The sequence below is a fragment of the Uncinocarpus reesii genome, genomic scaffold, assembly GCF_000003515.1.
Source record: "Uncinocarpus reesii 1704 scaffold_1 genomic scaffold, whole genome shotgun sequence".
Taxonomy (NCBI): domain Eukaryota; kingdom Fungi; phylum Ascomycota; class Eurotiomycetes; order Onygenales; family Onygenaceae; genus Uncinocarpus; species Uncinocarpus reesii.
Window position 1 is genome coordinate 809,015 of NW_003052500.1, and position 27,473 is coordinate 836,487.

At 48.1% G+C, this 27,473-nt stretch overlaps 8 protein-coding genes across 8 annotated transcripts; 5 read left to right on the forward strand and 3 right to left on the reverse strand.

The window, feature by feature from the left end:
• Positions 1–108: 108 nt before the first annotated feature.
• On the forward strand, positions 109–793 carry UREG_00442 (sorting nexin-3; the record flags this gene model as incomplete). Its single annotated transcript, XM_002540883.1, has 3 exons — positions 109–186; positions 323–644; positions 711–793. The coding sequence occupies 3 exons, from the start codon at positions 109–111 to the stop codon at positions 791–793; spliced, it is 483 nt and encodes a 160-aa protein (XP_002540929.1).
• A 509-nt stretch (positions 794–1,302) lies between these two features.
• UREG_00443 (uncharacterized protein) lies at positions 1,303–3,147 on the reverse strand (the record flags this gene model as incomplete). Its single annotated transcript, XM_002540884.1, has 1 exon — positions 1,303–3,147. The coding sequence occupies one exon, from the start codon at positions 3,145–3,147 to the stop codon at positions 1,303–1,305; it is 1,845 nt and encodes a 614-aa protein (XP_002540930.1).
• A 3,426-nt stretch (positions 3,148–6,573) lies between these two features.
• UREG_00444 (uncharacterized protein) lies at positions 6,574–8,063 on the forward strand (the record flags this gene model as incomplete). The annotated part of the gene is made up of 3 exons (XM_002540885.1): positions 6,574–7,185; positions 7,241–7,723; positions 7,791–8,063. The coding sequence occupies 3 exons, from the start codon at positions 6,574–6,576 to the stop codon at positions 8,061–8,063; spliced, it is 1,368 nt and encodes a 455-aa protein (XP_002540931.1).
• A 2,557-nt stretch (positions 8,064–10,620) lies between these two features.
• UREG_00445 (40S ribosomal protein S4) lies at positions 10,621–11,804 on the reverse strand (the record flags this gene model as incomplete). The annotated part of the gene is made up of 5 exons (XM_002540886.1): positions 10,621–10,677; positions 10,732–11,026; positions 11,223–11,507; positions 11,574–11,711; positions 11,791–11,804. The coding sequence occupies 5 exons, from the start codon at positions 11,802–11,804 to the stop codon at positions 10,621–10,623; spliced, it is 789 nt and encodes a 262-aa protein (XP_002540932.1).
• Positions 11,805–12,907: 1,103 nt separating this feature from the next.
• UREG_00446 (uncharacterized protein) lies at positions 12,908–14,401 on the reverse strand (the record flags this gene model as incomplete). Its single annotated transcript, XM_002540887.1, has 3 exons — positions 12,908–13,137; positions 13,190–14,246; positions 14,354–14,401. The coding sequence occupies 3 exons, from the start codon at positions 14,399–14,401 to the stop codon at positions 12,908–12,910; spliced, it is 1,335 nt and encodes a 444-aa protein (XP_002540933.1).
• A 2,135-nt stretch (positions 14,402–16,536) lies between these two features.
• On the forward strand, positions 16,537–19,403 carry UREG_00447 (uncharacterized protein; the record flags this gene model as incomplete). The annotated part of the gene is made up of 6 exons (XM_002540888.1): positions 16,537–17,034; positions 17,084–17,236; positions 17,289–18,461; positions 18,511–18,639; positions 18,701–18,829; positions 18,891–19,403. 6 exons carry the CDS (start codon positions 16,537–16,539, stop codon positions 19,401–19,403), a joined length of 2,595 nt encoding a protein of 864 aa, XP_002540934.1.
• Positions 19,404–20,049: 646 nt separating this feature from the next.
• On the forward strand, positions 20,050–25,149 carry UREG_00448 (uncharacterized protein; the record flags this gene model as incomplete). Its single annotated transcript, XM_002540889.1, has 6 exons — positions 20,050–20,052; positions 20,224–20,495; positions 20,694–21,041; positions 21,100–21,256; positions 21,309–21,765; positions 21,821–25,149. The coding sequence occupies 6 exons, from the start codon at positions 20,050–20,052 to the stop codon at positions 25,147–25,149; spliced, it is 4,566 nt and encodes a 1,521-aa protein (XP_002540935.1).
• A 624-nt stretch (positions 25,150–25,773) lies between these two features.
• On the forward strand, positions 25,774–26,846 carry UREG_00449 (uncharacterized protein; the record flags this gene model as incomplete). The annotated part of the gene is made up of 3 exons (XM_002540890.1): positions 25,774–25,839; positions 26,025–26,462; positions 26,520–26,846. The coding sequence occupies 3 exons, from the start codon at positions 25,774–25,776 to the stop codon at positions 26,844–26,846; spliced, it is 831 nt and encodes a 276-aa protein (XP_002540936.1).
• Positions 26,847–27,473: the final 627 nt, after the last annotated feature.

Genomic DNA, 27,473 nt, shown 5'->3' on the forward strand with positions numbered 1-27,473 from the left:
CTCACTTACCTATTTCTTCGGATTCTGCGAGCCTATATTTCACGCCGCTGCTTTCCCTAAATCAGAATCAGTGTCCGTGCCATTGGAGTTCTTTCCCTAAGCATCAACATGCAGGCCCTCCCAGAAGCGCGACAGCAAACCTTTGAGGAGATATATGGTCCCCCAGAGAATTTCCTTGAAATAGAAGTACGCTCCCAGTTTTCAGTCCTCCCTGTTTAGTACTGATTGTTTTTTTCCCGAACCAAGTCGTGCTCCCGGATACCCCTCATCCCCCCCGTGCCCTGCGCCATGAGCTAACGCGTATCATTTGTCGGGTATACAGGTGAGGAATCCTCAAACCCATGGCACATCCCGCAATATGTACACGTCCTATGAAATCGTCTGTCGCACCAATATCCCAGCCTTCAAGCTAAAACACTCCGTTGTGCGCCGTCGCTACTCCGACTTTGAATACTTTAGAGATATCCTGGAGAGAGAAAGCGCGCGGGTTACCATTCCACCGCTTCCTGGGAAGGTCTTTACAAATCGGTTTAGCGATGACGTTATTGAGCACCGGAGGGAAGGCCTCCAGCGATTCTTGCAGATAGTCGTGGGGCATCCACTGTTGCAAACAGGTAGCAAGGTGTTGGCTAGCTTTGTTCAAGGTATGTTGATTCGCCAAAGGATGGCGTTCAATTTATACGGAGACGGGGGCTAAATATCGGTTCTAGATCCGAATTTGGGATCGCAACGCCTGGTGACAAAGCAATGCATAAGAATTGAGTCGTGCAATAGCGCGTGGTCAGTCTCCTAGTCATGGACTTGCTATGATTGACGAATATATCATTCCTTCCGTTCCTTTCAATATTTCAACATTACACGTTCATAAGTAATTGCAAGCTGGAATGACTTTCATCCCTTGCTGAGACCTTGAATTTTCTGCTCACAAGCGGGTGGCGTGCAACTGCGAATACTCGTAACGCCTAACCTGCCAAGTAGCTTGCTGTTATATTTTCCTCCGATCCCTTGTAACCCCTGTTTGATTGAGCGTGTATGAGCGAAGCGGCGTCAGGGGGAGCTTTCACTCGCAGTCCATGAATATGTACTGTACTTACCTACAAAGTATCTAAAAACTAGCCGTTCAAATCCATCTCGGATGACGATCGATTTACATGTCTTACGCGGAATGTTTTTATGAAAAATATGATTAAATTCATTAAGTTGATAGTATACCAATAACACACGGGCCATGAGCCAAACGCGGTATATCGAACCCTAAAAAGGACGTAACGGAGTTCATAATCTCATAAGGCATGACATATCCTAGGCTAGTTCATCCCACATTAAAGGAGGAAGTGTATTTTCCACCCAGCGAAAGCCATATCCGTTGTCCTCGACAGTTCCGCCATCATCTGTTGTAAACGGAAATACCGGCGTAACTGGTACGTTGGCCGGCTCGGGGAGACTCGATGGCGGGGCGGGGGGCGATACCGCCGGGTCAATAGGAACCGCCGTCGCCGCAGCGGTAACCTGAGCATCTTTGATAGAAAAGTTGGCGCTATTTGCCGATGGAAGGCCTGGTTTTACGAAGTTCGACGGCCCAGCCGAATCCCCGCTCTTGAGATTGTTCTCGACCTTGTTCGCGGTCGCAAAGCCACCTTCGCGATAGACATGGGGGAATTTAGTTCGGAAGCGGTCTCGTAGATCCGTGGCCTTTCGATGCATTAAATTGAGGTGCTTGTCTTCGCGGATCAGGGTCCATTGGAATCCATGGACCGCATAGCCTTTGAGCAAGGCTTCATCTTCAGCAGGCGTAAAAGCGCGACGGTGCCGCCGACTTGACTTGACTGTCGTGTCTGGGTCTGACAAACCGAGTGACATGAGGGTAGATTTGGCCAGGTTGGACAACCTTTGGCTCCCATTTAACCCTGACGAACGTTTCGGCTTCGATCCGTGCGGCGCTAGCGACTCAGATAAGTGATTTGACTTCATAGACCCTTTGTTCAAGTCCAAGCTAGTCTTTGACCTAGGGTCGGGTAGAAGTATCTTTGCAACTAAACCCGACTGTGCATTGCTGATATTATCAGCAAGTCTCGCTTGGATGTCTTCAGAATTAGGCGCCTGCCCAGAGTCGTACGCCCATGGGCAGCAAACTCGAAACCTATCCTTCAAATTCCCAGCTGTTCTCTCGTTAAATTTGAGATCAGGTTGTGTCAAAATCGTAGTCCAATTTCCGACCCCACATCTCACCACACCGCGAAGAAGATCGTGAGTTTCCTGTTCTGTCCATCTTCGAAGTTTTTTTCTCGGTTTCGTAGCCTTTTGCGGATTTGATAACTTTTCATTCCCCTCTGTGGCCTGTTCGACTTGAGATGTTGTGTCTCTCTGCCTAGTCTCTTGCGTAGAGGAACTTTGGCGGTTATTTTCCTGGTTTTCCAAATTGGTTCCCTCACCTTCATCGTTAGATTCAATCAAATCTTCTATCCTCCGGGGACGACGTTCTGTTGGCTGTCCCGAGAAGCTTTGCTCCGTAGAAAGTACTGGTTCCCTTTCCTGAGGGTTTAAAATAACAGGTCGCCTGTCTGCTTCGATCGGTGGGAATAACGCAGCATTTGGGGGAGGTTCTTTAAGCTCGTTTAAAACCGGTAATGGCCCGAATGGGCGTGGCTTTGGGGTTTCTTTTTGGACCTTTGGTATTGGCAATTGTAGGTCTCCAAAACCATCTCCGACAGGGTCTAACCGGCGGCGTTTTCGTGGAGTCTCATCGGAAAAAGTTGGGTAGGGCAAGTTTTCAACGGCTCTGAGACTGATAAAAGCTGGAAGGATGTTTTTCGGTGGCTGTTCTGAGCTCGGCACAACGCCTAAGATATGAGGAAGCTCATTTTCTCTCGGCGCCGCTTTTAGGAAGCCCTCAAGCGTTGGAAGCTCTGTGGGGGGGTTGCCAGCTGGAAATTTTAGCGGTTTTGAAGACGTGGGCTCCCTAATCCCGGTGGTCGAAGGTTCAAGAGGCGAAGGGACCTTTCGTGATCCAGGAGGGATAGGGTTGCGGAGAGGCGCGATACGGAGATGAGGGCGAGGAATGTCTTTCGATTGAAAGAAATGATCATCTAAGGCCGAAGAGGTTGAGTAGGACCCTGGGAACGTCTCGAATAGCTCATTCCAAGGCATTTTCGCATTTTCCGTCCAGCCGGATTCCCAACGATGATATCAAAACCGTGTGGCATACAAAAAGCGGGCAAATGTGTTGTCACGTGATATGGGAAAAAGCAATTCCGTTTTACTTGATGGCTATGGTTTGAGTATTGCTCATATTCAAAAGCGACCCTTTCGATCACAGAAGGCTGGGAATTCTGCAGTGAATTGTCCATGAGTCTCAACTGTGGTTTAATTCGCCTAAAGGGGCCATCTTCCGCCTTTGCTCCAAGCGCCTAGCCATTTGCTGTTCGTGAGTACTCCAGTGTATCCCCGACTTATATCAGGATGTGAAGCTCTCTGTCCGTATCAACATATGCTATTCATAAACTTTTCATTTACGTTTCATTTTAAGGTAGGTAGGTCGGCTTCCAATGCCAATGAGGCGTTAAGCTGTTTTCCGATCTCTTGGTCATTACCTAGACCTTTCTTTCTCCTCCTGATCGAAGAGCTGGAACCCGATATCAAACGGTCGAAGTCTTCAAGGGCTTTCTAGTTGCCCTAGCTCTTCTGCAGTCATCAATCTTACCCGCGCCCGCCTATCCTGGGGGATGCTTTGTTGAAATAAGTATGCAAAACAATTTGTGCAGACTGATAACTAGAGACTCAAGCTTGATCAATTGAGCTACATGCTTTCCTGGGATACTTGGAAAAGTTAGCTCTGTACTCTGTTAAAGATTTCAGTTATTATCGGGCACTTGCAGCGGAAGCCTAGTTTATTATTGGAAGACGACGGTCTTTGCGCACTTACTACCCCTTTAGTAGTTGCAACTTGGGTGGCACACTGCAATCGCTGAAGTCGGGATTCCGCCGGCGAAAGGAGTTTGACCGCTACTTTCTCTATGCCAGAGCCTCAGGCGATTCACACTTAAAGATGCAGGGCTTTAGACTCTAGAGCAGCACTGAAATCCAGCTTCCATGGAACGATCCGTCGAACCCGCTATTAGTTACTACCATTACCATGGCACTCTCCCGGGGTCAGTGGGGCCTGCTAGACGACAGCGTTGTCCCGAAAAGGCATTTCGCCAATGACATCTCGGCCATTCAAAATACGGTGGCATTTTTAATCGAAGCTAATTTTGACAATGCGGCACGCGGTTGAGCGCAAACCATTCGAATGAATCCACACACGGATTGTTATCTACTACAGTACTCCGTATAGTCGAGTCGTACTCCGTATGCCCTGGGATTCCAATCTTGCTGTTTCATCAGTTTTGCAAGTTCCCTGAGTAACAGCATTCGGCATGCACCATCTGACAATCGTCTCCTGAGGTCAGGGTTGATGGATCCTACGGGCTGGCGACTTCGAAGGGAGGACTGGAGTCTGGGGATTCTGCGTGCACTCCACAAGCCAAACTAGTCGCTCGGTAATTACAGAACGTTAGTAAGTTACCTCCAATATACCAAAAGGACAAGGATCAGGGAATGCGTAAAACTCCTGTAGATCCATAAACCGAAGTGTCAGAAACTGAAGATTTCCCTTTTGAAAGGACCTCATGACTTCGATGCAGGATCTTTAAACAGAGCAGTGCAGCATCCAGCAGGGCTCTGAAACCGTTTTTCGAGGAAGCCTTGCAGCCGTTGTTTTGTCACAGCCCTCGCAGCTGTAAAATACCTGGTATGCACAATACGTACGGTATGTATGAAACACAATCGTATTTCCCGACCAGACCACGTGGAAAAGTTCGAGCCCAATTCTGACTTCAGCCTTTCAACTCGTCCCTTCGCCTATCCTCGCCACTCGAGAACCAAGGTCGTCGAGCCGATGGCAGGCCAACGATAGACGCTCTGAAATCGAACGGTGTATCATGGCCAACAGTCACCAGACACCGCAGATTAATAAAGGATCAGCTATCGAATGGTCAACGCTACGACATCTGCAACACCCGCATCCATCGTGCGGGGAAACCATCCCTGGGCCGTAGTAGGTTCCATTTTTCTATTCCTTCTAGGATACCGATAGCAAGCGAGCCTTTTCCCGCCAGTTGAAACAAACAGGATGACGACGGACCGACAATCTTTTTAGATCTGTTCGAGAAGTTGAATGCAACCGTCTTGAATTGCCCTGTGTATTACAGAGTGGTGTTCGACGGTTGCCACCCTTGACTCCTTGAGACTGGGTTCTTGAAGGCCTTCATGAGTCTTGATTAAACATATTTCCCGGGAGTTATATAGCGGTGATGAGTGCAAAGTGTCTCGTCCCGTACGGAGTACCATGTTGACGAACGACAATGTCCGGGCGCAAGACCCACGAACTGGCACTGAGCCAAACCCAACAGGATTTTTAACCGCTAGTTGACTTCATCCCTGAGTTATAATTATCGAAAATTACAACTACGGGCCTCCCCTCGATCCGGGCCATGAACAAAAGACGGTCAAATGGCTTGCAGATAACTCGATACCTCGTGCTTCGGGGAATACACGCTCTCCTTCGTCCGACAGTATGGAGTACTCCGTACACGTATTTACACTTAACAATTGATCGACTGGAAGTTCTTACAGCATGCAACTGCAAACCATTCTAATCCCTCTTGGCAAAACAGCCAATATCACTCGCCGTTTGGCGGTGGGACGGATCAATTCCAGGCGAACGGCTCCCGGAACCGTTTCAATGGCCCTAACGAAATAGCCTCTCATGGTGACGATTCCTGGGACCAGCCGCTAAGGCCACTTTTCCATATCTGACCCCTTGAGGACTTCTTCGAAATATTTTTTTTCTCTCTGATCAGCCTCTTTAAGTCTTCGGGCAAATCATTGACTATGAAAGCATTCGGCCTGCGCTTAGTTACCGACGCCACTGCTCTTATTTGGTTAGCCTGCTATCCTTTGAGCCACAAAGAAGATCCAATACCAACAGAGCTTCCCCTCATGACCCATATGATGGAACCTAATAACGGTAGCCCGTTCGCCGTATTCAATCCTCACATCCATCCCCGTGACTCTTGTGCCTTTGAAGGATTACTACTATGTATCTCGGTAACATCCCCAGTTTCCCTGAGTACATATCTCCGTCAACTCCACACGGAGCAGTTGATGACTGATTATGATAGCCTTATGTTATTCGTTTCTCAAATCCCGTTTACCATACTCTTTTGGCCCGGATGCTGATTTGCTTGTATTGTTGACGCTAATCAGATGCCCTTTTCCTTAACCTTCCTCTCACTCCTTCACACAGCGCACACAGCGGCAACCAGCAAAACTGGTTGACTTGACCTTTGCACTCAATACGTTGTCATCACGGATATTTTTGTCGAGCGTTAATAGCTATTTAGTATGGCTCATGCACAGACGGAAGGGGACTATACCCCTGTTTTTCAGAATCCATCCCTTTTGGCTTTTGACCATAATTCTATTCAGACCCAAAGCTTTCTGGTTTCATCTGCCCCCCAGCAGTCAAGCTTAATGCCCACTACATTCCGTGAAGCTGATCCCGGTTTGGCCACAGATTCACACCTGTCCAAGTCGGCAGCTTTGTTCGATACAGAGCTTACACCTCCCCAGTTCCACGCCTCTTATCGGTGGTGGGAGGAAGAAGCGCTGCCAATACTTTGGGCATTTAACATTGGCGACATCAAAAGGCTACTCCAATTTCGCTTGTACGACGATGTCGATTTCCCAAGGAAGATCTTGCAGAATCGGAACACCGCCATTTTAACGGAATTTATTGTAACTTTATTTCCCGCGGGCCGATCAGACCTTCCTGGCCTTGCTCACCACGAGAAGGTCGATGAAATACTCCGTCTGTGCCAAACATTTAGCTTCCCACTCCCATGGAACTGGCTCCCCAGCGATCTGGACGGCATCCATCCCATTACTACTGCACTGGAAATCGACACTGAAAGCGTTTTGCAGTTCAAATCGGTCCCCTTCGAAGACTGGGTTCGCTATTCCCTCGGGTATCCCACCATGTCTGTGATATGGTTTGTGGAGCAGCACCGAGAGCTGTATAACCTTGTCTCAGCGCACCTTGAGAGGGACCCCGACCAAATCTATGCCTATATCGAGGTCGAGAAGGTGAGTCGTCTCCTAGGCCTCGTTGCTTCTTGGATACATACTAAAAGGTGAGCAGTATCTTCGATTCCGTTCCCCTTGGGCTCATCGTTCAGTCCTTCAGTGTTTGAAAGAGAAGGGTTTCGCAAGCGGCAATAATACTTCGAACCAGCGCATTGCTAGCTTCCTCATTGAGCCTATACATGCACTGTTCGAATCTCCTCCTAGACCATTTGTCAAGTTCCTAAAAAAGCTCTCAGTGCTTTCGATTCGTTTCTCGCGCAAGTATCATCAAAATGCAGAAATCGACTGGACTAACCCTTTCGTGGCGGACTTGCCTCATCTGGATGAATTCCTTGCATCAAACCCCGCCACAACGCTCGCAAGAAGACTGACTTATTCCGATGGGCGTGATTTTACTGGCCTTTCACCTGAGAGCTTTGAGCAAGAAGATGAAAAACTTCGAGCTCTGATGGATCATTGGGATTTGCTTTCCACATCGGTTGAAGAATGCTGCATAGCGTTCCCTGAAATGACACCTTATTTCAAGGATTGCGTGAAGGTAAGCCAGTCAGCCTACTTCTCCGATATTTCAAAAACACGAGCTTCTAACTATCCTGGGAACCTAGGCATTATTTCAAGGGAAAAACTACTATTCGGCAACCGCGATACTCCATGGGCTCCATGAATTGCAACCTTCGCCATACATTTTATCCCTGACGCTGCGTGGCGATTCAGTAGATTCCTACGCCAGCCTTCTCGATTCTACCGAAAACTTCGCAGCCTACAAGAAGATCATGAAGGAAAAGCCAGGAATCCCATTTTTACACCCCCATATTGCAGAATATCATTCTCAGGGGCAAAAGGCCATCGCTGGATTGTTTCCTTTATCTACTTTGTAGGTGGATATGATTTACGCCTGGGGGTTTCTAAATTGCCATACTACTTTAACCAACCTCGCCGTACTCCGTATTACTCTTCAATATTCATACGAGAAAAGTGGACTTCACTTTGCCGCAAAGGATTCGGAGTGGCGATACTCCTATGGTTCAACCCGAGCGACAAGCCGCAAGCGCCACCGATCAAGGACAGATTTTATTGTATTAAACGGGGCTTGGTTGATACTCGTTCTGGATTAACAATTCAAAGCTCCACTGCCGTTCAGCTGGAGAACCCGTATTCAGATCAATAGAGGGATACCAACTTCGTGACCCTCGTCCCTCCCCGTTTCAGGTGAGATAGGCACCTATCCTTGCATACTTCCGTCGGGATTACTGAATTCCCCTGTAGTTTATATTCGTATCATGGATCGTCGGCCAATCCAGGTGCAACGGAAGAATGTCCAAATTTGCCTCAAGTCTCTTAGATTTTGTGACTGAGAGCCAATTGTTTGCCAGGGCATGCTTTTTGGGGTCTGATAGGGCGTCCCTCGACATGTCCCTGGGTTTTAGGCCCAGCTCCCCCCTCAGAGCTTTCGAAATGTTTTTCTCGAGACCTCGAAACGGGGTTTTGCCAATCAAGGCAAAAGAACCCGAGCGAGTTAGTTAAGCTCAAAGAAAACGTGAGATCCATCTATGGCGATGATCCTATTGTGATTTGTTCTCCCGTTATCCAATAAACACATGCAGATAGGTATTCTTCCGTTGTCGCCACGGCTGATCGTTTCAACTAGTTCTGGGCCCCGTCTTCGGAACATATCAAACTACAGCAGATACGGCATATTGGAACACGTGCATGAGGTGAGTTTTCGGCATGGTATCATTCCAATGGGCATGTCGCCTGCATGCTACCTTGTATTTGTCAGGCGGGCTTTTCGATTGTGCCATATCACACAACTTGTTAACATCCTTGATTTTGAGCGCAGTGGGATTTTTCAAAGCATTATCCGGTTGTACCTTTTAGCAAACTCATATATGAGGCGCACGGAGTTGAAGGTGGAAAAAGCAAACAAGATGGGATGTTGGTTTTCAACCAATATGATCGTCAGTTGATCGATGACGAGATATCCAAGTCGCCCACTCCCGATCTTGTGTCTCCTAGGTTCTTTTCCCGTACCGGGTACCCAGATCCAGAAGAAAAAGAAACGTCGTGGTTCTGTGAAGCCCTAGTTGCTACACTTGAAGGGCCTGATCAGGTTTGAGAAGTGTCAGTTCTATTTCAAATAGTCAGCACCCATACGGAGTACTAGGTACAGAGTCTAGAGTACAACCATACATATTGAGCGAACTAGTATATTTCTACTCACACGGACACCCCGAACATGGCGATATGGCCGTGTCACATAGCGCAACTATGATTCCACCTGAAGGTGCAAAGTAGCATTTGCCCCTTGGGTGATATTTAAACGGCGAATGGCTTTCAATAGTAGTACTGATGCCGGCAAGTGGTGGCCAAAATTACATGGTAACTATCCGTGCGTTCTCCGTAGTGATACACAGTATATCGAATTACGGTCACTGATACAGCGAGACTTATTCGGTAACTAGGTATAAGTTAGAGTTGAAAATCAATACCAATTGCTCGGGATTTGGACAACGGCGCGTCAAGCCGTCCAGGTCGATGTCCCGTCCCTGGAGCGGTCAAAGCCGTGGAGCTCCCGCATACATACAGAGAGCACTGCACATGTCGATTTAAGTTAGTCAACAGGTTTGAACAATTTCCTTTCTTTTTCCTTGCTCTCATTCTGGACCTTTGGACTTGCTCCCCCTCAAACGCCCTTCCCACCAGTCAAAATCCCAACGGCCATGCGAGCAGAAAGCGGCCAAAACGTCTCTCGGCATGTGGTCGAATCGGCCGGGCTTTTGAAGCATCGATCGCATGTTCTGTTAATCGTACCCGAGCAAAAACTCTAGCGCCACCCTTGGGCTTGGCCGAATCGTCACCTTCTTGATATTCGGGTGCATTTCCCCCTTCTCGCTGCCCCGGTGTGCACTCGCGACACGGGGGATGCGGGACTTGCACTTTGAATGAGTTGGGATGCCCGGAAGACGATTGATTGCGGAGCGCCCGGTTTATGTGGCGTGATGTTTTGATCATTGGAAATGGGGCTGGGGAAAGCGGTGGCACCGGGTTGTTCGGAGGGTGAAAAGGCAAGTTGAGGCAAAATATACACATACGACTGTCTCAAGGAAACATGGAGTTGATATCAAATTGATCATACCATCCCAGTCTATCCTGGGTTATCAAGTTCCGCCATCGTTTGTCAGACAGGTTCTCGATTGGATGCTACAGGTTAGGTGGAAATCCAGGAGTGGCGGCTACAGAGAATTACAGGTGAAGAACGTAAGATATTGAATTCAGTGTGAATGATCCCATTGGCTCCGCAGACCTTTATAGACACATAGCTGACGCCATTCTCCTTGGAAAAAAAGGGGACATCACAGTATTATTTTTTTATTCATCTCACACCAACTTGTCCTGGCTGTCAAGCGACCTACCGCTGGAATGCATGAAATTGGCTTAACGGCCAGCAAGAGCCACGGCACGGCGACGGTCGCGCTCTTCAGCAATGGAGAGCTAGAAAAGGTGTTAGTTGTCCGTTAAATGAATGCGGATTATAATGGAACATACCTTGACACCCTTGCCCTTGGGAAGACTGATCCATGGTTTCTCATGGCCAATGACGAAGACGTTGGATTCACGGGTAGCGAAGGAGTTGTCAATAGCATCCTTGATGTGGACGATACCGAAACCACCCTCGTGGCGCTCACGGTGAGTGATGACACCAACACGACCCATGTTACGACCACCAGTAACCATGCAGATAACACCAGTATCAAACTTGATGAAGTCGGAGATCTTGCCAGTAGCAATATCGATCTTCACGGTGTCATTGACCTTGATAGCTGGGTCTGGGTAACGGATCCTAAAGTAACCCAGAGGTTTGATATCAGCATTTCAGATTCCAAGGCTCACTCATCTTTCATCGTTTGTTCCCAAGTCCAATGGAGATTTCTGATTGGAGAATATGATTTCTTTCTTGCTTTCATCAAATCCTCCACCGGAAAATCAACCAAAGCTTGGTCCAACGTCTGAATGATGCGGAATATGATAGAACTCACGTTCTCGCATCGTGCGTAACCAAGAATGGGATTCCGCCCTTGCCCAGCTGGACACGCTTAACCTTGCCCAACTTGTATTCGGCTTCTTCACCGGAGATGCGGTGGACGGTGAAACGACCCTTGGTATCGTAGACAAGACGGAAGTTCTCGCCGGTCTTCTCGATGGAGATCACATCCATGAAGCCAGTTGGGAAGGTGGAGTCGGTGCGGACCTTGCCGTCAACCTTGACGAGGCGCTGCATGAGGATGGCATTGGTCTCACGGCCGTTGAGTGCGTACTTCAATCTAGATGCGAGGCACGGTCTTAGAGAACTGTACATTCAAGTGAAAACTTGGATATTTCCAACTCACCTGTTACGAATGAAGACGATGAGGGGCAAGCAGTCTCGTAGCTTGTGAGGACCGGGAGATGGACGAGGAGCATAGGCACCAGACAATTTGTCCAAGAGCCAGTGAGAGGGGGCGCTCAGGCGCTTCTGATGCTTCTTTCTGCAAGCGAAACCGTTAGTAAAAGAATAATTCGCGATGAACAGAGGCGTCGCAACAATCCAAAGGGGTAATAACTCACGGTCCACGGCCCATTTTGAATGAATTGTCGACTTGAACACGGGTTGTCGAATTGGTCGCAGGTCGAAGACCAAGAAAGATTTCCAGAAGTTGAGAAAATGCTTTTGGTGTGGGAGGGCCTTGTGGGTCTAGCCCTAAGAACGCTATTCTTGGTATAGCGCGAAAGGCCAATTGATTATGTAATTAGGATCGTCCGGATACTAGTTACTCCGGACAACGCCAAACGGAAATGGATTTTTAAGAGCAAATGTTTCATTATCAGCTTGTCGGATCAGCAATCAATGGCAGGCTGGCAGCCGTCTACGGGGTACATGTGTACCAAACATCTGATTTTGAGAAAAGCCGGCCACAGCAGCCTTGTCAGCCGGAATTCATCGGAGGCGTGACCTTGAAATGAGAATAGCTCACCGCCAGAGCGTCAACGGCTAACTGATCCCCGCCCTTACTTAACCAATGCAGGGACAAAAGGTAACATGATACAAAGAATGGCAAACAGAATCTCGACAAAAGGCCATCGCAAACCGGACAACCGCATATTGCTGCAAAGGTGGTCGGGGGCAAAATGCCGGGTTGTCACATGGCACGCTCGATTTGTGCCAGTGCCAAAATGGATTGATATTTCGAGGCTTGTTTCAAAAAAATGCGTTATTTTGAGCATGTCAACTCCGGAATACGTTGTCAATGATGGTCCCTGTCGGTCCTGACGCATTTTACAATCATTGAACAAGGGTTCTACCAACCCAGCTGAAGTTCCTATATGTGATATCCCTGAGGAGTGACCCAAAAAGCCAGTATCTACCCCAAAGAAGAGACAAAGTGGAAAATCGTTATTATTTTGGGAAGAACTCATTCTTTTCAAGGGATTATCTCATTCTCTCGAATAAGTGAAATCTAATTGTGCTGCTGTGAAACAATGAATACGAGAAGGGGTATCATAGCACAGCCAAATTATTACTTTCTTTGCGCATCAAAAATCTTGCCTGGGTTGAGTAACCAATGCGGGTCGAGTGCCCGCTTGACACTTCGCATCACGTCGACGGTTTCTGGGCCGAGTTCTTTAATTAGAGAGGACTTCTTGCCCATTCCGATTCCGTGCTCTCCCTGTGGGCTTGGTTAGTCTATTCCAGGTTTAAATCAGGTAACATTAACTTCAAGGGGCCGGGTACCGTGCAGGACCCCTCCATCTCAATGGCGCGATCGACCATAGCGTGAACAACCTGTTCAATCTTTGCACGTTGTTCAGGGTCCGTTTTGTCATACATAATACTTTCATGGAAGTTGCCGTCGCCAACGTGGCCGAGGATACTGGCAAACATTCCAAGATCGTCTAGATCCTTTTTGGATAATTCTAATATAGAAGGTCAGCATTGAAGAAACACTGAAGAGCCCAAGGAACTGACCGATAATGTCCGGTAATCGAGACAAGGGAACAGCAACATCTGTAGACCAGACATCGGTAGAACCGTCTTTTCTCAAGGAAAGCATACTCCAAAGAGACTCTTTTCGAGCAGACCAAATATCGCGACATTCTTTCTCGTTTTTGGCAAATTCAAATGATGTACTCCCGCTATCCTTTGCAATAACCTTGGTGATGTCGATGCTCTCCAATACGCCCGATTTGGTACCAGAGAATTTGAAAAACAGCGTTGGACTTTCCTTCCACACCCGGTTTGTCCCACCCGCCTTGTTGATGACACTCATTTGAACCTCGTCAAGGATTTCCATGCATTGGATCGGAACGCCTTTTCGCATGACTCGCATAGCTGCGTTTGCGGCATCGCGGATGGTATCGAAGGTGGCCACACCCACTCTAGTCTCCTCTGGAAGGACCGCCAATTTCAAAGTGATTTCGGTGACAATGCCCAGGGTCCCTTCCGAGCCGACAAACATGCCCGTTAGGTTGTACCCAGCAGAGCTCTTCCGTGGACGTTGCCGGGTCTTGATAACCCGGCCATCTGCAAGAACAACGGTCAGGTTAATGACCCAATCTTTCATTGTTCCGTAACGCACTGCATTGGTACCACTGCAGTTTGTGCCCACCATCCCTCCAACTTTTGCTGGTGGTCCAGGGTCGATGGGAAAGAAAAGCCCAGTATGTTTGATCATCTCGTTTAACTGCATCCATTGGATAGACGGCTGTACGACGACGTCCAAGTCATCCTCATGTAACTTGAGGATTTTGTCCATATGCAAGAAGTCGATTGTTATTCCTCCATGTGGAGCAGAGAAGTTGCCCTCCAAACTTGAACCGCCAGAGTACGGTATCATCGGCACCCGATATTTGTGACATATTTGTGCGATCTTGGATACATCTTCCGTACTCTTGGGGTAGGCGACCGCTGCCGGCAATTGATCACAATTGACTGTTGACCACTCTGAATAACCGTGTAAATGCAGGTCTTCGTCATCTATACTAATGGCATCTTCACCAAACAGTTGTCTCAGCTCCGCGATGGCCTGTTTGACTCGTTAGAGACACGGCATTGAAGGCAAGCGGTACGGGTAAGCACCTTGGACTATCTCTACCTTTTCCATTTCTTTGAAAGTCGCATATTCTGGCACACCCGCAGTTGCAGTTTCGCGAGGCCCGGAGGAGTACTTTCCCAACGCATATGCGGAACCAACTGCAGCCACACCGGCTATCAATTGTTGGCCTATTTTCCAGAATGCTGGTGTCGAAGCTTGCGCGGCATTCTGGGATCGCGAGGCGCTGCTATTCCATCTCAGGCGGGTTTTCTGAACAGTGAAACGTTGCTGATGGCGTGGGACATTAGCTCCGCGCTGTGAGAGCCGAGCAGCAGCTCGGCTAAAGACTTTCATTTGTAGTATAGTATTCTGAGTGAGTGAGAAAGCCGGCAAGAAAGAGAAGAATTAGCCTGTTGTCAATGGAACTCATTTCCACTCCATGGTGCGGGGAGCCTGTGGATTAAATAGGGACTTCAATACGGACTACACCTCGGTACGGAAGCACCCTTCACTTGTAGGAGCAGAAGCTCAAAGGGTTCCCGTTTGGTAGCAAACTCCTTCAATGTCCCCATTGTCATTAGACCCTGGTCATTGCACCACGATAAAATACCCACAAACTTGGCTTACTGATCAACTAGCTCCTAACACAAACACCCAAGGCAATGGAGCTCGCCGGGAGAGATATCACTCCCTCGTCAGTAGTTTCTGTGTGTTTTCTACATTTATTGAGATCGAACTTTAAACAACTCTTTCTTTTAAATGACATCCAATTAATGCATGCGGCAGGTAAACTCCACCGGACTCTGCTTTCTGCAGAATCTATGACTAATCCTGCACTAGGACTTTCAGCCACCAACAGATAGTGCGGTACCAGGAGGCTGACGTTGAAAGGCGTTGCATCCGTTCTCCCAAGGTAGCTCCCCCTGCGTGTGTTCGGCGTCTGGCCGGAAAGCTCTCAAGAGTCTTCGGCTCGCCCTTGTCCGAGAACCTGCATTGTGCCTCACGCGCGCAACACTGCACCTGGGCGATCGATGCCCGGATCTCCCTCCACAGAGACCAGGCGGTCTAGCTATCGAAGCCGGCTGGCCCTTGCAAACCAGCGTCGTCTGCTGCAAACGGATCCGGATTTTATGCTTCTGACCTGGTCGAGATTTCGTCACAAAGTCCTCCGTAGCTTGATTGGATAAACCGAGTCTCAGATTTCTTCGGGGCCATTGTTTCATCGGGCTGGACGTGTTTGCTTCGGCCACCTGCACCCGAACACGCAAGTTGTCGTGCTCATGCGAGCAAAAGGAAAGGGGCGTAGGAGAACGGAATGATTTCGTATCCGTGGCTTGTCATGAAACTGCGCTTTCGAGCACTTTGTTAGTCAAACTTCTGGCGCAAATTTGTGCTCTTATCGAGCCAGACATGGACCGCCTCTTTTATGGGATGAGCGGTGGTGCTTGCTTGGATGTGGCTAATCACTTTGCTTCAAGGATGTCGTTCCTGGCATGGAGCATTGGATGGATTCCTGGTTCTCGATGAAGCTGGTTGCGGAGGCAACGGTGACATTTGAACACCAACACCCTCCATACGACTTTCTTCTCAAATCCAGGATCTTATTAATAGTAACGTCCATCACAAAAGATCCAAGGCCGCTTCAGAAAAGAAAATGGTGGAAAGGCTAACATCTGAGATCAACCGGATAGTCGCTGCCCCATACTTGGTGTGCCTAAAGGTATGTGAGGCCATTGAGGGCCGGACCTCCGGAAAAACGAGGCGAAAAGAACTCCAAAAATGCTTGTTCGGTGGCTGATTGCATGGAACCAGGATCTTCATGATATAATATGTGCAGAGGAAGACCCCGCGAAAAGCCTACGCTTGTGGGCGGATTCTAAACCATGCCAGGTGCCTCCGCTCGTATCTGCTATTCTGGGTGTCTTTCCGCAGTCACTGTATGCACTTCGAATATTTATATCCATAGGTACGCTTGTGGCTTACGATGCGGGAATGCTGTTTGACTGGGCTTATATTGCCGGGTTCTAACTTCTCTTGTGAAGCGTCCGTGGAGCCATGTCGAGATGCGATTCTGACCGCAAAACCTGAGATATTTGACTACCTATTAGATAAGGCAATTTTGTCTAATGCGGCTCAAAACATACAGGATGGTTCGAGCGACCCTTCATCAGCCCCGTCAGGGCAGTACTTGGAGGCCTGCCTGGCGGTGTTGTCCGCGCCACTGCCGAATTCTTTGGTAATTCCTGCCAGGTTTCCCGATTTTATCTCAAAGTTGATTGAAATGGCCGTTTGCCGACCGTGCAAAGACACCCTGTCGCCCCTATACCAGGTTATCAAGAGCGTCCAGGGCAGTATCTTGGAGATCATTCCAGAGCAGATAATGATAAACTTCCAGGTTGAGTGCACAAGGATCTTACGCAACTTGGATGATCATATGGGCAATCTGTTCTGCCTGGCGATTTTGGCAAAAATTGCATCAGCACCACAATTGTTCCCATCCGAGAAGCCGCGCTGGCTTCGATCTATCTGTCAATTTTTTGATGCCACAAGAGGTTTGAAGACATTAGACCTGGCCTTCTTGCGTGCAATTTTGGTCTACTCTGGGAATAGTGTGCTATTTTCATCTGAGAGCGTTCAGTACCTCCAGCTTGTGAAGGAAATTTGTGAAGCTGTGGAACCCACACAGAAAACTCTTTGGCTAACCGCTAACAAACCAAAGATTATCAAACTATGCGAGAAGGTCATCAAGTCAGCTGCCAGTCTAGAAGTCCAGATGATGGTGCGTTTGCACCTTGGAAGTTGTATATTGATATGCTCACAGATCACAGGGCCTTGGCTTCCTTGTCTCATTTGTTCCTGCGGAAATGCTCCCAAATCATGTTGTGGAGTTGGTCCAACAAAGGATTTTGTCGGAAGATAGCAATCGTGTTCTTTACGATACACCCGCTGACTACCTTTCGCTTTTGATCCAAAACGTTTCAGTAGGTTTTGCATGCCAGATGAATATCCATGCGTCTACTGATACCATACCAGCCTAGGTTTGACCAGCCGACAATCTCCCGATGCATTGCTTATATTATGATGCACTTGGATGATTTTTCGTTTAGTACTGATATACATATGGTCAATGTCGGTATGGCGAGGTCAATGCTATCTGGACTCGCCAAAAAATCAGAGTCTTCTAGCAGCCTAAAGGCGTCTATCAAAGCCGCTCTTCTTGCTATCGACAGGGAGAAGATGAAATTCCAGTGCGGCGCAATACGACCTTCCCCGGATCATAGTCAGTGCGGGCAATGCAGGATCTGCCCCGTTGCAGCATCTTTGAGGTCGAATTACTTGTCTCTCGAATTGGGCGCTTTGGTTTTAAATCTATTCAATACCAGCCCTCCGACGGAATCCTCACAGCAACTTTCGTTTCTATGGGAAAAGACTCTAATCAATTTAAAATCTTCACTTGAAATATCTTATCCACTCTCTCGAATTCCTCCTAAGGTTGGTGACGGTTCAGTCCATGGAATGGCACGAGACCAGTACGCACCCGATGCAAGCCGGGACTGGAGGTCAAAACTTTCCCAACATTTACATCAATTGTCTGATCTTTCATATTCTGAAGTTGTTCGCCAAGTTCAGGATGTCTGTCAAGATTTTGAAATGCGATGTGAGAATGTTGAAGCCCCGCTCCGGTCCATGAGCGCTGAGATGGAAGGCCTGGCCGCAAAATGTGAAGCGGCCAAGTTGGAATGCGAAAAGCTGACAAATAAAACAACTGAAGATGCGGAATTGATTGCGAGGCTGAGGAGTGAAAATGATGATCTTTGCCTTGATGTGGAGCGTCTAGCAACAGACTTGAAATCTACTAAAGCGAACCTCCAAGATTCAATACAAACCAACCAGAAGGCGATTCACTCAGCTCGAGAAAAGGCACAAGATTTGGAGATTAGATACAGCGCAATTATTGCGGCAAAGGACGACGTGATCGAAGAGTTGCGAGAGAGGACTGAACAATTAAATCTTGAAAATGACAAGCTGGAAGCCCTCAGACAGGAGGCATTGACTTCAACTCGAGAAGCCCAGTCCGAAACCAAAGAGCTACAGGGCATAATTGCTGCGAAAGAGGAATTATGCCGCAACCAAGAATCAATAATCAACACTTTGCAGGGGGAGGCACTAACACTGAATTCGAGTTTAGAGAAAGCAGAAGGCCTCGTAAGTACGCGACATAGATCTTGCGAGTCGATATCTAACCTTGATACAGCTCAAGCAGAAGACCTCTCAATGTCTAATGTTTGAGGAGAAATGCCAGGTCGACAGCGAATCGTATGAACGTGCTGTCGAAACGTTGAAAGAGTGCCACGAGACGGAGGTATCGCGATTGAACGACGAGGTACGTGTTGCCAACAATGAGATGCATGAGCCAATTGCCCGTGCTTACTTGAATGCTTTAGATGTCGGTTATGAGAGCATCTCATTTGGAAGAACAACAAACATGGGAGACGACGTTAGAAACCGTAAAGCTCAAGGCGAGCCGCGCAGTTAAAGAAAAAGGCAAGAAAATCGAATCCTTAGAGTATCAGGTATGGTTTATACCCAAACATACACTCCAAGACTTATGGTTGACGAGAGATTTGTAACCAGTTGAGCGCTTTGAGGCAAGAATATGGCGAGAAAGCTCGTGAAATGGCGAAAGCCCAGGAATACAGTAACAGACTAATGGCGGTTTTCAACCCCAGCCATCCGGCCGTTCCAACACACTTCGAACCCTTACATGGGCCACAAGGGTCGGGAAACGCGCGCTCTGGGTATACTGACAGAGAAGCAGAGAACATGAGCTTGACAACCGAGTCTTTTGGGCCGATTAACTCAACGGCACCGAGTCCCACGCCAAAACGCCGAAGGAATGCCCAAAGGCGGTCGATGGGGCCTGTCGGCTCCGTGAATAACAAGAAATCTGAAGCTGGGCGGCCTCGTAAGCGGCTCAGCAATCTTTCGTCAACACCTCCAGCTTCCAGGCAGCCGCTGTTGCAGCTCAATACCAACAGTCCAGTCAAAGGCCGGAACCGTTCCTCGCCAAGTAAAATAATTGATGGCGATGGGCAACACCTCAGCTTCGAAGAGAACTCGGTCCAGGAAGATATTTCCACGTTTTGATTTTCTGATGTGAATATCGTCTAAGGCACTATGGACGATGGCCCCTTATGAGGTATGAGACATCTCTGAAGTCCGCTTGCGGATCTAGGATAATTGCTTTTTGCAACACCTTTGCATTTTTCTTCTATTACTTCAAGTTAGGCTGAATTACTCCGTTTTGGAGTAATAATAATATTTTTTTTTCTTTCGACTCACACTCTCGTATTTTCACTTATTCATTGTGTATCTGTTGTATGTCACTGAGGAAGGGAAATGATGAGACTTCCCCCCGGTATTAGCCTTTTTATATCCCCAGTTGTTTGAATGACCTGCTCGCGTTTCAGCCCGCGGACACCTGCAGCAGATGCTATTTTGCCGGTTTTGCTTCACTGTCTAGGGGGTTTGCTCATTGTCCACCTGCATTGCATAGGCTGCAAACAATAAAAGTTAGGAATTTTTGTTTCCAGAAACTCAGCAGCCATTCATTATGATTATCTCGGTCCAGCCGGTTTAGGTTTTCTGGTCTCTAAAATCATGTACTTTGGCTGCTCCTTCATAATCCACCTCCTTACAAACTCCGACTGTTTGTAAGTGCTTTTTCTGCTCTGTTCAAGTTGTTATTCTTCGAGCCACTCTCCTGGGGATTTTAGACTAGGAAAGGATGAACATGGTGAGTACTGTTCCTTAAACCCTATGCATCATCATGGCTGTTTTCAAGGGTCATATTGCACAAGTGGCAACCGTGCATATGCCCCCATATGCAGCCTTGTTTGTCCAGTGCGCAAACTCTATGCACTTGGGTGATAACTGGGCTTTGGCTAATCCCTTTGGCTCCCTTTAGGATAAGACCGTGGACCACCCGACTGCTAAGCAGAATCCGACTAGCGGTGGAGGAACACGAGGGGGAGGAAATTCCCGCTCGCAAAGGAGGAGTGAAGAGAAAAAGCTAAGGAAGCTGGAGATGGAAAGGCAGAGTGTTGCCCCGGCGAAGAATGCAAAACAACGCGCACAGCGGCAAATGGGTATGCACGGGGCTGTTATCCGCAGTTCTCAGGGGATTATGTCGCCTTCACCAGCCGCCATCGCCGGACTGGGCGTGAGTGGCCACGAAGGGTAAGCTTGCGTGCAAGCCGTCCTCACAGGACTTCCTGTTCTGGTCGTTCCCTGTGATTCTCCCGGATTCCGCATCGGGCTGCACCTCTGGTTCCCCTCATCGGCGGGACTCACCTCCTTCCCTTCTCTTCGTCTCACTTTGTGCCATTCACCTCTGTTTGCTGTTCCTCTCAGTTCCTGCTTTCTCTCATTCCCCAGTTTCTTCAACTTCACTCCTCCTGAAAGCCATCACTACTACTTCATCTCCCTTCTTCTTCCCGATCGATTGACTCTTCAGTGCTTGACAATGGCTGATCCTCGCTCTCGAATCGCCAGTCGACGCAGACCTATCGCCATGCCCAGCATGGCTGACCAGCAAAGGGCATCTCAGCTCTTTGCGCCCTGGACAACTTGGGATTCTCTCAATGTCTTTATTTCTGGGCTTCCTAAGGATATCAACACTTTTACGATCTGGCGGTCATTCAAGAGCTACGGGACAATTGAGTTTGTAGAGATATTTGAGAACGCAAAGGGAGCAAGGGAGGGTCGAGGCAAGATCCGATTTAGGTAAGTACATTAACTGGTTTGGTGGAATCCTTTCTGTTGCCCAACTGATCTTTGATAGACCTCCACCACGGGATGTTTTTTGCCCGAACCGGACGCATATTCTCGAGTTGGACAACGGCCAGAGCTGTGTTTTAGGAGTGAATATTGACCCAAAGCGGCCTTTGAATCAGATTCCAAGCCCTTTATCTCCGCACATACTATATCCGACGACGACGGTAAGCGACCCATTTAGTGCCATTGTGAAAGCGGCGGGCTAATAATGGGCAGGAGCTGCCGATAGGGAGACTTGATTTTGGGACCTTGATAGAGAAGGATGTCATGCTTTCTCTCAGGACTGTCGATTCGAACCGGATGGGCCAAATTCGTTTCGTGGTAGACCTTTCTCGACGTGAGATAATAGTCTACTTCCAGTTGTCCCTGTTCGATCCACGCCCTTTGTCCCGTGCTCCCCTAGTTTACAGCTACCGCTTCCGTATCCCCTTCGTCCATCTGTCACGTATTTTACGGCCCAAGAGTGCAGGCAACCCGTCGCTAGTGATTGTTTTGGACTCGCCGCCAATCTACCATCGGAAACTAAACGATTTAACGGTTACCTTTTCCGATACCGGAAGCACATGGAGAGAATTTGACTCCTGGTTTCGGCAAACTGATATCCCATATTCGCAACACGAAGCTGCTCAAGCTTCATTGAGCTTGCGAAAGACAAACTCATTGATAAATATCGGTAAGACTCGCATTTTCCAAACAGGCTGACTTGTAGCTAACGGTCTTGCGATCAGGACGGTGGACGACGTTTAGGTTAACATTTGATAACCTCAATGCAACTACCGCTCAGAAGCTTGAGACCCTTCAGAATATATGTAGGGACTTCAACGTTGAAGTTCAAGATGCTCCAGAATTTCAAGTCAACACGAATTCCACAGTTTCTGTGGCGTGGAAATGGATCGACCCTCCAAACCACGGCTCCAAACGAACTACTTCGTTGCAGGATTTGGCAGAGGAAGATTATATACCCCTTCCATATTCTGTTAGATACCAGCTGGAAGTTTGTCTGTCCCATGGCCTTTTGAGCGAATATACCATCGGCAAAGACTTCACAACTACCCTTGCGGCACTCGGTGAGACCAATGCAAGAGAGTTACTGGAGCACGTAGCGGGCGAAAAGCTCGTGTACTATGACCCAATGAAAATATTTGACATTTTATTTGTCAAACCGGCCACAAGTCGTAGAATTCCAAAATACTGCTGCTACATGAGAACAGCACGCGTGACACCATCGACTGTGTACTTTAACACGCCTTCTGTCGATATATCGAACCGCGTCATCAGACATTACATTGAATATGCTGACCGCTTTCTCCGTGTTCGCTTCACCGACGAGAGGTTCGAAGGAAGAATTAGCCCTAGCCATAACAATACCATGGACGAGGTCTTTACCCGCATCAAGCGTGCTATGATGAACGGCATCACACTTGGCGACAGACATTATGAGTTCTTAGCATTTGGTAATTCCCAATTCCGTGAACATGGCGCCTACTTTTTCGCTTCCTTGCCTCATCTTACGGCCTCGAATATCCGTGCATGGATGGGGCATTTCAGCGATATCAAAGAGATCGCTCGGCATGCTGCCCGGTTAGGCCAGTGCTTTTCAACAACCCGAGCAGTGACTGGTTGTCCCGTGCAAATTCGCGAGATAGAAGACATTGAAAGAAATGGCCACACTTTCTCAGACGGCGTTGGTCGTATCTCCAGATTCCTGGCGCAGATGATCATGACGGAATTCAAGATTAAAACCCCATGCGGCGAACCTCCTTCCGTCTTTCAATTTCGACTTGGAGGCTGCAAAGGTATTTTGACTGTTTCCCCCGAAGCCCAACGTCGAGAAGTCCACATTCGAAAGTCCCAATACAAGTTTCCAGCCATACATAATGGCCTTGAAGTGATTCGGCATTCACATTTTTCAATGGCAAGTCTAAACCGCCAACTTATTGTTGTTTTGTCAGCCCTCGAAGTTCCCGATGAGATTTTCATTGAAAAGCTCCGAGTTATGCTCGAAAACCTTGAGTTAGCCATGTCTAGCGAAGCTCAGGCAATTCACCTGCTTCATAAATACGTCGACCCTAACCAAATGACATTGGTGCTCGCCGAGATGGTTCAAGACGGTTTCCAAGCATCGAAGGAACCTTTTGTCACCTCCTTGCTGGAGTTATGGAGAGCATGGCAAATCAAATACCTCAAGGAAAAGGCAAAAATTATTATTGAGGATGGCGCATGTTTGTTTGGCTGTCTTGATGAGACAGGGACGTTGAAGGGGTTTTTCAACGACAAAATCCCTGCGGCGAACGCGTCTTATGAAGAGAAACTGGAGTCTCTTCCAGAAGTTTTTGTTCAGATATCCCGCGCAGACAATGGTGGAAAGTATGAGGTGATCGAGGGCCCATGTATCGTTGCCCGAAATCCTTCGCTGCATCCGGGTGATATCCGTGTTGTTAAGGCAGTCAATGTCCCTGCCTTACACCATCTTAAGGATGTTGTCGTGTTTCCACAAACAGGAGACAAAGATGTCCCAAGTATGTGTTCAGGCGGCGACTTGGATGGTGACGACTATCTGATCATCTGGGATCAAGACCTTCTCCCAAAGAACTGGTTTAGACAGCCAATGGATTATGTGCCATCGACAAAGGCCCACTGTCTATCCCGCGACGTTACCGTTAACGACATCACGTCTTTTTTTGTAACGTACATGAAAAATGACCGCCTTCCCCAAATTGCGCTGGCTCATCTCGCATGGGCGGACTACCTGGAACGAGGTGTAAATGATCCAAAATGTATGCAGCTCGCGGAGCTGCACTCTGCCGCAGTGGACTATAATAAAACGGGAATACCAGCAAAAATGACCAAAGACTTGATCCCCCGAAAATGGCCGCACTTCATGGAGAAAAAGCATAAACCAAAGGAAGCCCAATACATTTCCCAAAAGATCCTTGGTCAGCTTTACGACAGATTGGAACGCGTCGATTATAGGCCTAAGCTTGAAGCTGACTTCGATGAACGGATCCTAAGCAGTGGGATTGAAACCAGCGATGACCTTTTAGCTATGGCTACGGAGCTGAAAACGCTATACGATGCGGATATGCGTAGGATCATGGCGCAGCATGAGATTAACACGGAGTTTGAAGTATGGTCGACATTTGTCCTGAGTCATGCGAATATGAGCAAGGACTATAAATTTCATGAAGAAATTGGCCAGATTGCGTCTGCTTTACGGGAACGTTTCCGTGTTCTCTGCTTCGAAAAAGCAGGAGGCAAAGATTTCGAGCATCTAGCACCACTTGCTGTTGCCATGTACAAAGTTACCTGCAACGAAATGACGCAAGCGCTAGCGGCGAGCAAGGCTAGATATTCTGATGAAACGGGCATTCAGAGTGTGTCAATAAAGCATGAGGAGAAGCTACCATTCATCAGCTTTCCGTGGGTGCTACAACCAGTTCTTGGTAAAATAGTCAATCAGCACTATGACCCTGCGTGCCTCGAGGAAGTGGGACTGTGGTCCGGTCAAGCTTCGTTCAAAAAACGTAGAGATGCCGTCAACGAAAATCTGGCCGGGGTCCGCGATGTCGAGACAGCGGGCGGAGTTCAGCATGCTGGAGAGGTTCTCGAGCTGTTTCAAGATCCGAATTACGATCCTTGGAGTGGCCTCGGCGACGTATTTGATAAGCCGGAAGCATTTAAAGAAGGGTTTGGAGACAACGTTGAGGTTCCTGCCAAAAATAAAGACCCCAGCTCGGAGACGTCAAGCCAGTTGATCGATATTGAGGAGGTGTTCTCCGCCCAAAGTTCCCCGGTTGACAGCTCGTTTAACTCAATATTGAATTTGATGGACATTATCGATCAGTCATCTGATGGCAAAACAAAGTCGACGCCTGAGCCATTGACGAAAGCGGACGCCGATGAAAACGGGCAAGTCCCAGTCGAGAAAAGATTGGTCGCCAGTCCTGTTTCTACTTGCGGAGAAAGCTTTGCCGATGAGACTAGAGATATTATTGAGCAAGAAGGTGATATCAAGCCATCGGCACTCGATCAACTGGAAGCTTTGCTCGGTATGTAACTCTTTGGGCGATGGAAAGGAGTCTGGTGAATATCGGCATTTCGACGGTTGATTATGGGTCATGTTAGCTATGGTCTCAACATATCCCTTCTCGAGTTTGATAAGTAGATTCGTACATAGGTGATCGGAATGCTATTTACTAAGAGTTAAGTAGCTATTCGCTCTAAAACAATTGTTGATTTAGGAGTGACAGCCCTCAATTGTGCATGATTCTATGAAGACGGGATTATGTCATTTGAAGGTTGTTAGTTTCGACTTCAATGCAAAACATCTCCAGAAGCCGAATTTTATATTGATCAATAGATTGCTTTTACGATCTAAATTCTGTCTGATCAAATGGGCCGGAGAAATCGAAATAGCTACTCAAGATAACCACTGGTTACCCCGATGCCAACAGCCACAGCCCCCCTCCTAGCTCCCTATAGCTCCCCTCCGCCAGCACAGTCACTATCACTCATCACATCTCTATTGGGCACAACCAGCAATTGGCTCGTGTTGAGATTTCTATGCGACGCACTTTATTCACCTTCAGCATCGTCGTCGAGAGGGAGATGGCAGCAGGATGCCGGTGTGGGGATTGGGCTTGACGATGAGGGAGGGGCTGCAAGTGGGAGGAGGGGCACAATGAGAGTCGTTCTGGTGAGCTTTTTAAGAGGATGGGAGTTTTGGAGAGGAGAGGCCAGGAGGCTGGTAAGTGTAGTTTTTTTCGTTAAAGAAGTGATTGCAACGGATGGTGCAAAATCTCGAGGCTTCTTTCATGATAACCTGTGACTGGGGTTGGCCTGGACAGGATTGATATCAGCAAACTTGTCTGAGAGCGGTGTGCTCTTCTTAAAATAGTTTCGCATACAGCATTGACATTAGCTCTTTTCTAGGGAATTGACCTGGCCAAACTCGCCAACGAGCGCAAATTTGCGTTCGTGGATGGACTTACTGGGCTTTTCTCTCATGAAGTCGCGCATCCTACATCGACACCGATAGCACTTCATGGCAGGCCTCCGGCTCCTCACGCCTCTCGATTCGTTGCCGCGGCTCGGGCTCCTCCAGCTAGTCGCCCTGCTCCCGTCCACCAAAAATCCAGTGGACCAACGACACTTCATTGGTCAATGGCCGGGAAACTTGAAGCCATAGAGAGAGATATCATCTCGGCTATTGAGAGCCTAAAGAGCCATGCCGGTGAAGATGATCGGGTTTCATCAACAGAGGACGTGCTCCTTGTTATAGACCAGCCAGATATGCTTCTAGCTGCGACGGGACCTGAAGCTGGAATCGGCGCGGTAGAGGTAAAGGATATGATTATGGGTTTACGACAGGTACATTCTGCCCATTCGCAGCTTCGTATAGATCATACGAAAGTGGCTAATAGCTAGTTGTTCCAGCACGTACACTCTACACTCCTAACACTGGCAGCTGATGCGCCTCTCATTCATTCCGAGGAACAGAGAACGCCTCTGGAACTGGAACACGCGAGTCTAGTGGTCACCATGGCGTACCAGGCCCGAATGGTAATGCAACTAAGAGGGTTAGAAACAGGTGTTGCTCGAGATGTCAGCGGCGTGTTGCAGATCAACAAAGGCGTGTCGTTTGCCAATACATCTGATTCGAAACATATGGGAGAGGATGATATAGAACCGAAAGAAGTCTTGTACTATGTTCAGAGCGATGGAGCAGTGCGGGTCTTTGGTAGAGGCGAATAGCGCGGGTGTATTATGTAGTGAAGACCTAGACGGTGTAAACGCAAAAGGAGATCATTTCCGCCGCAAAGGAGTGAAGATATAGGATCGCCCTCAATTTTTGAATTGGATCAAGACACAGACACACTTGCGAAACCAGATCGTCCTTGTCATTGCGGGCGAAAGGATTCTTGTCATTATTTAACAAGAGAAGGAGACCCATGTACTCCGTGAATTTCCACATATATTTTTCCAGTCCATGAACTTGTTTCTCTTGATGGAATCGACCATAAATATTGAATTTGTCGGGATACCACGCCGTGTAAAAAACAGAACTAAGCTCATAAAAACAGCTAGTTGGTTCCCAGCAAGATTCAATGTCTCCGCTCCTCATAAGAGACAATGGTATGTAAACCCCTTTCCTAGATACCCCTAGAAACCGACGAAAGCGAAACGAACATCATCTATGCGGTCTGAGGTCCCCGAGCGCCCTTAGGAGTGCCGGTTTGGAAGCCGTTCTTGAATTTTCTCTGGACAACCTTGAGGTATCTCATGCGGCCGGTACCGGTGGTTCTTCGGCGGAGGGCCTTCTCACCCCAGTTAACTGTATTTATGGTGAGTAATTGCAGCCTTTTGCAAGCTTCTTCCCGT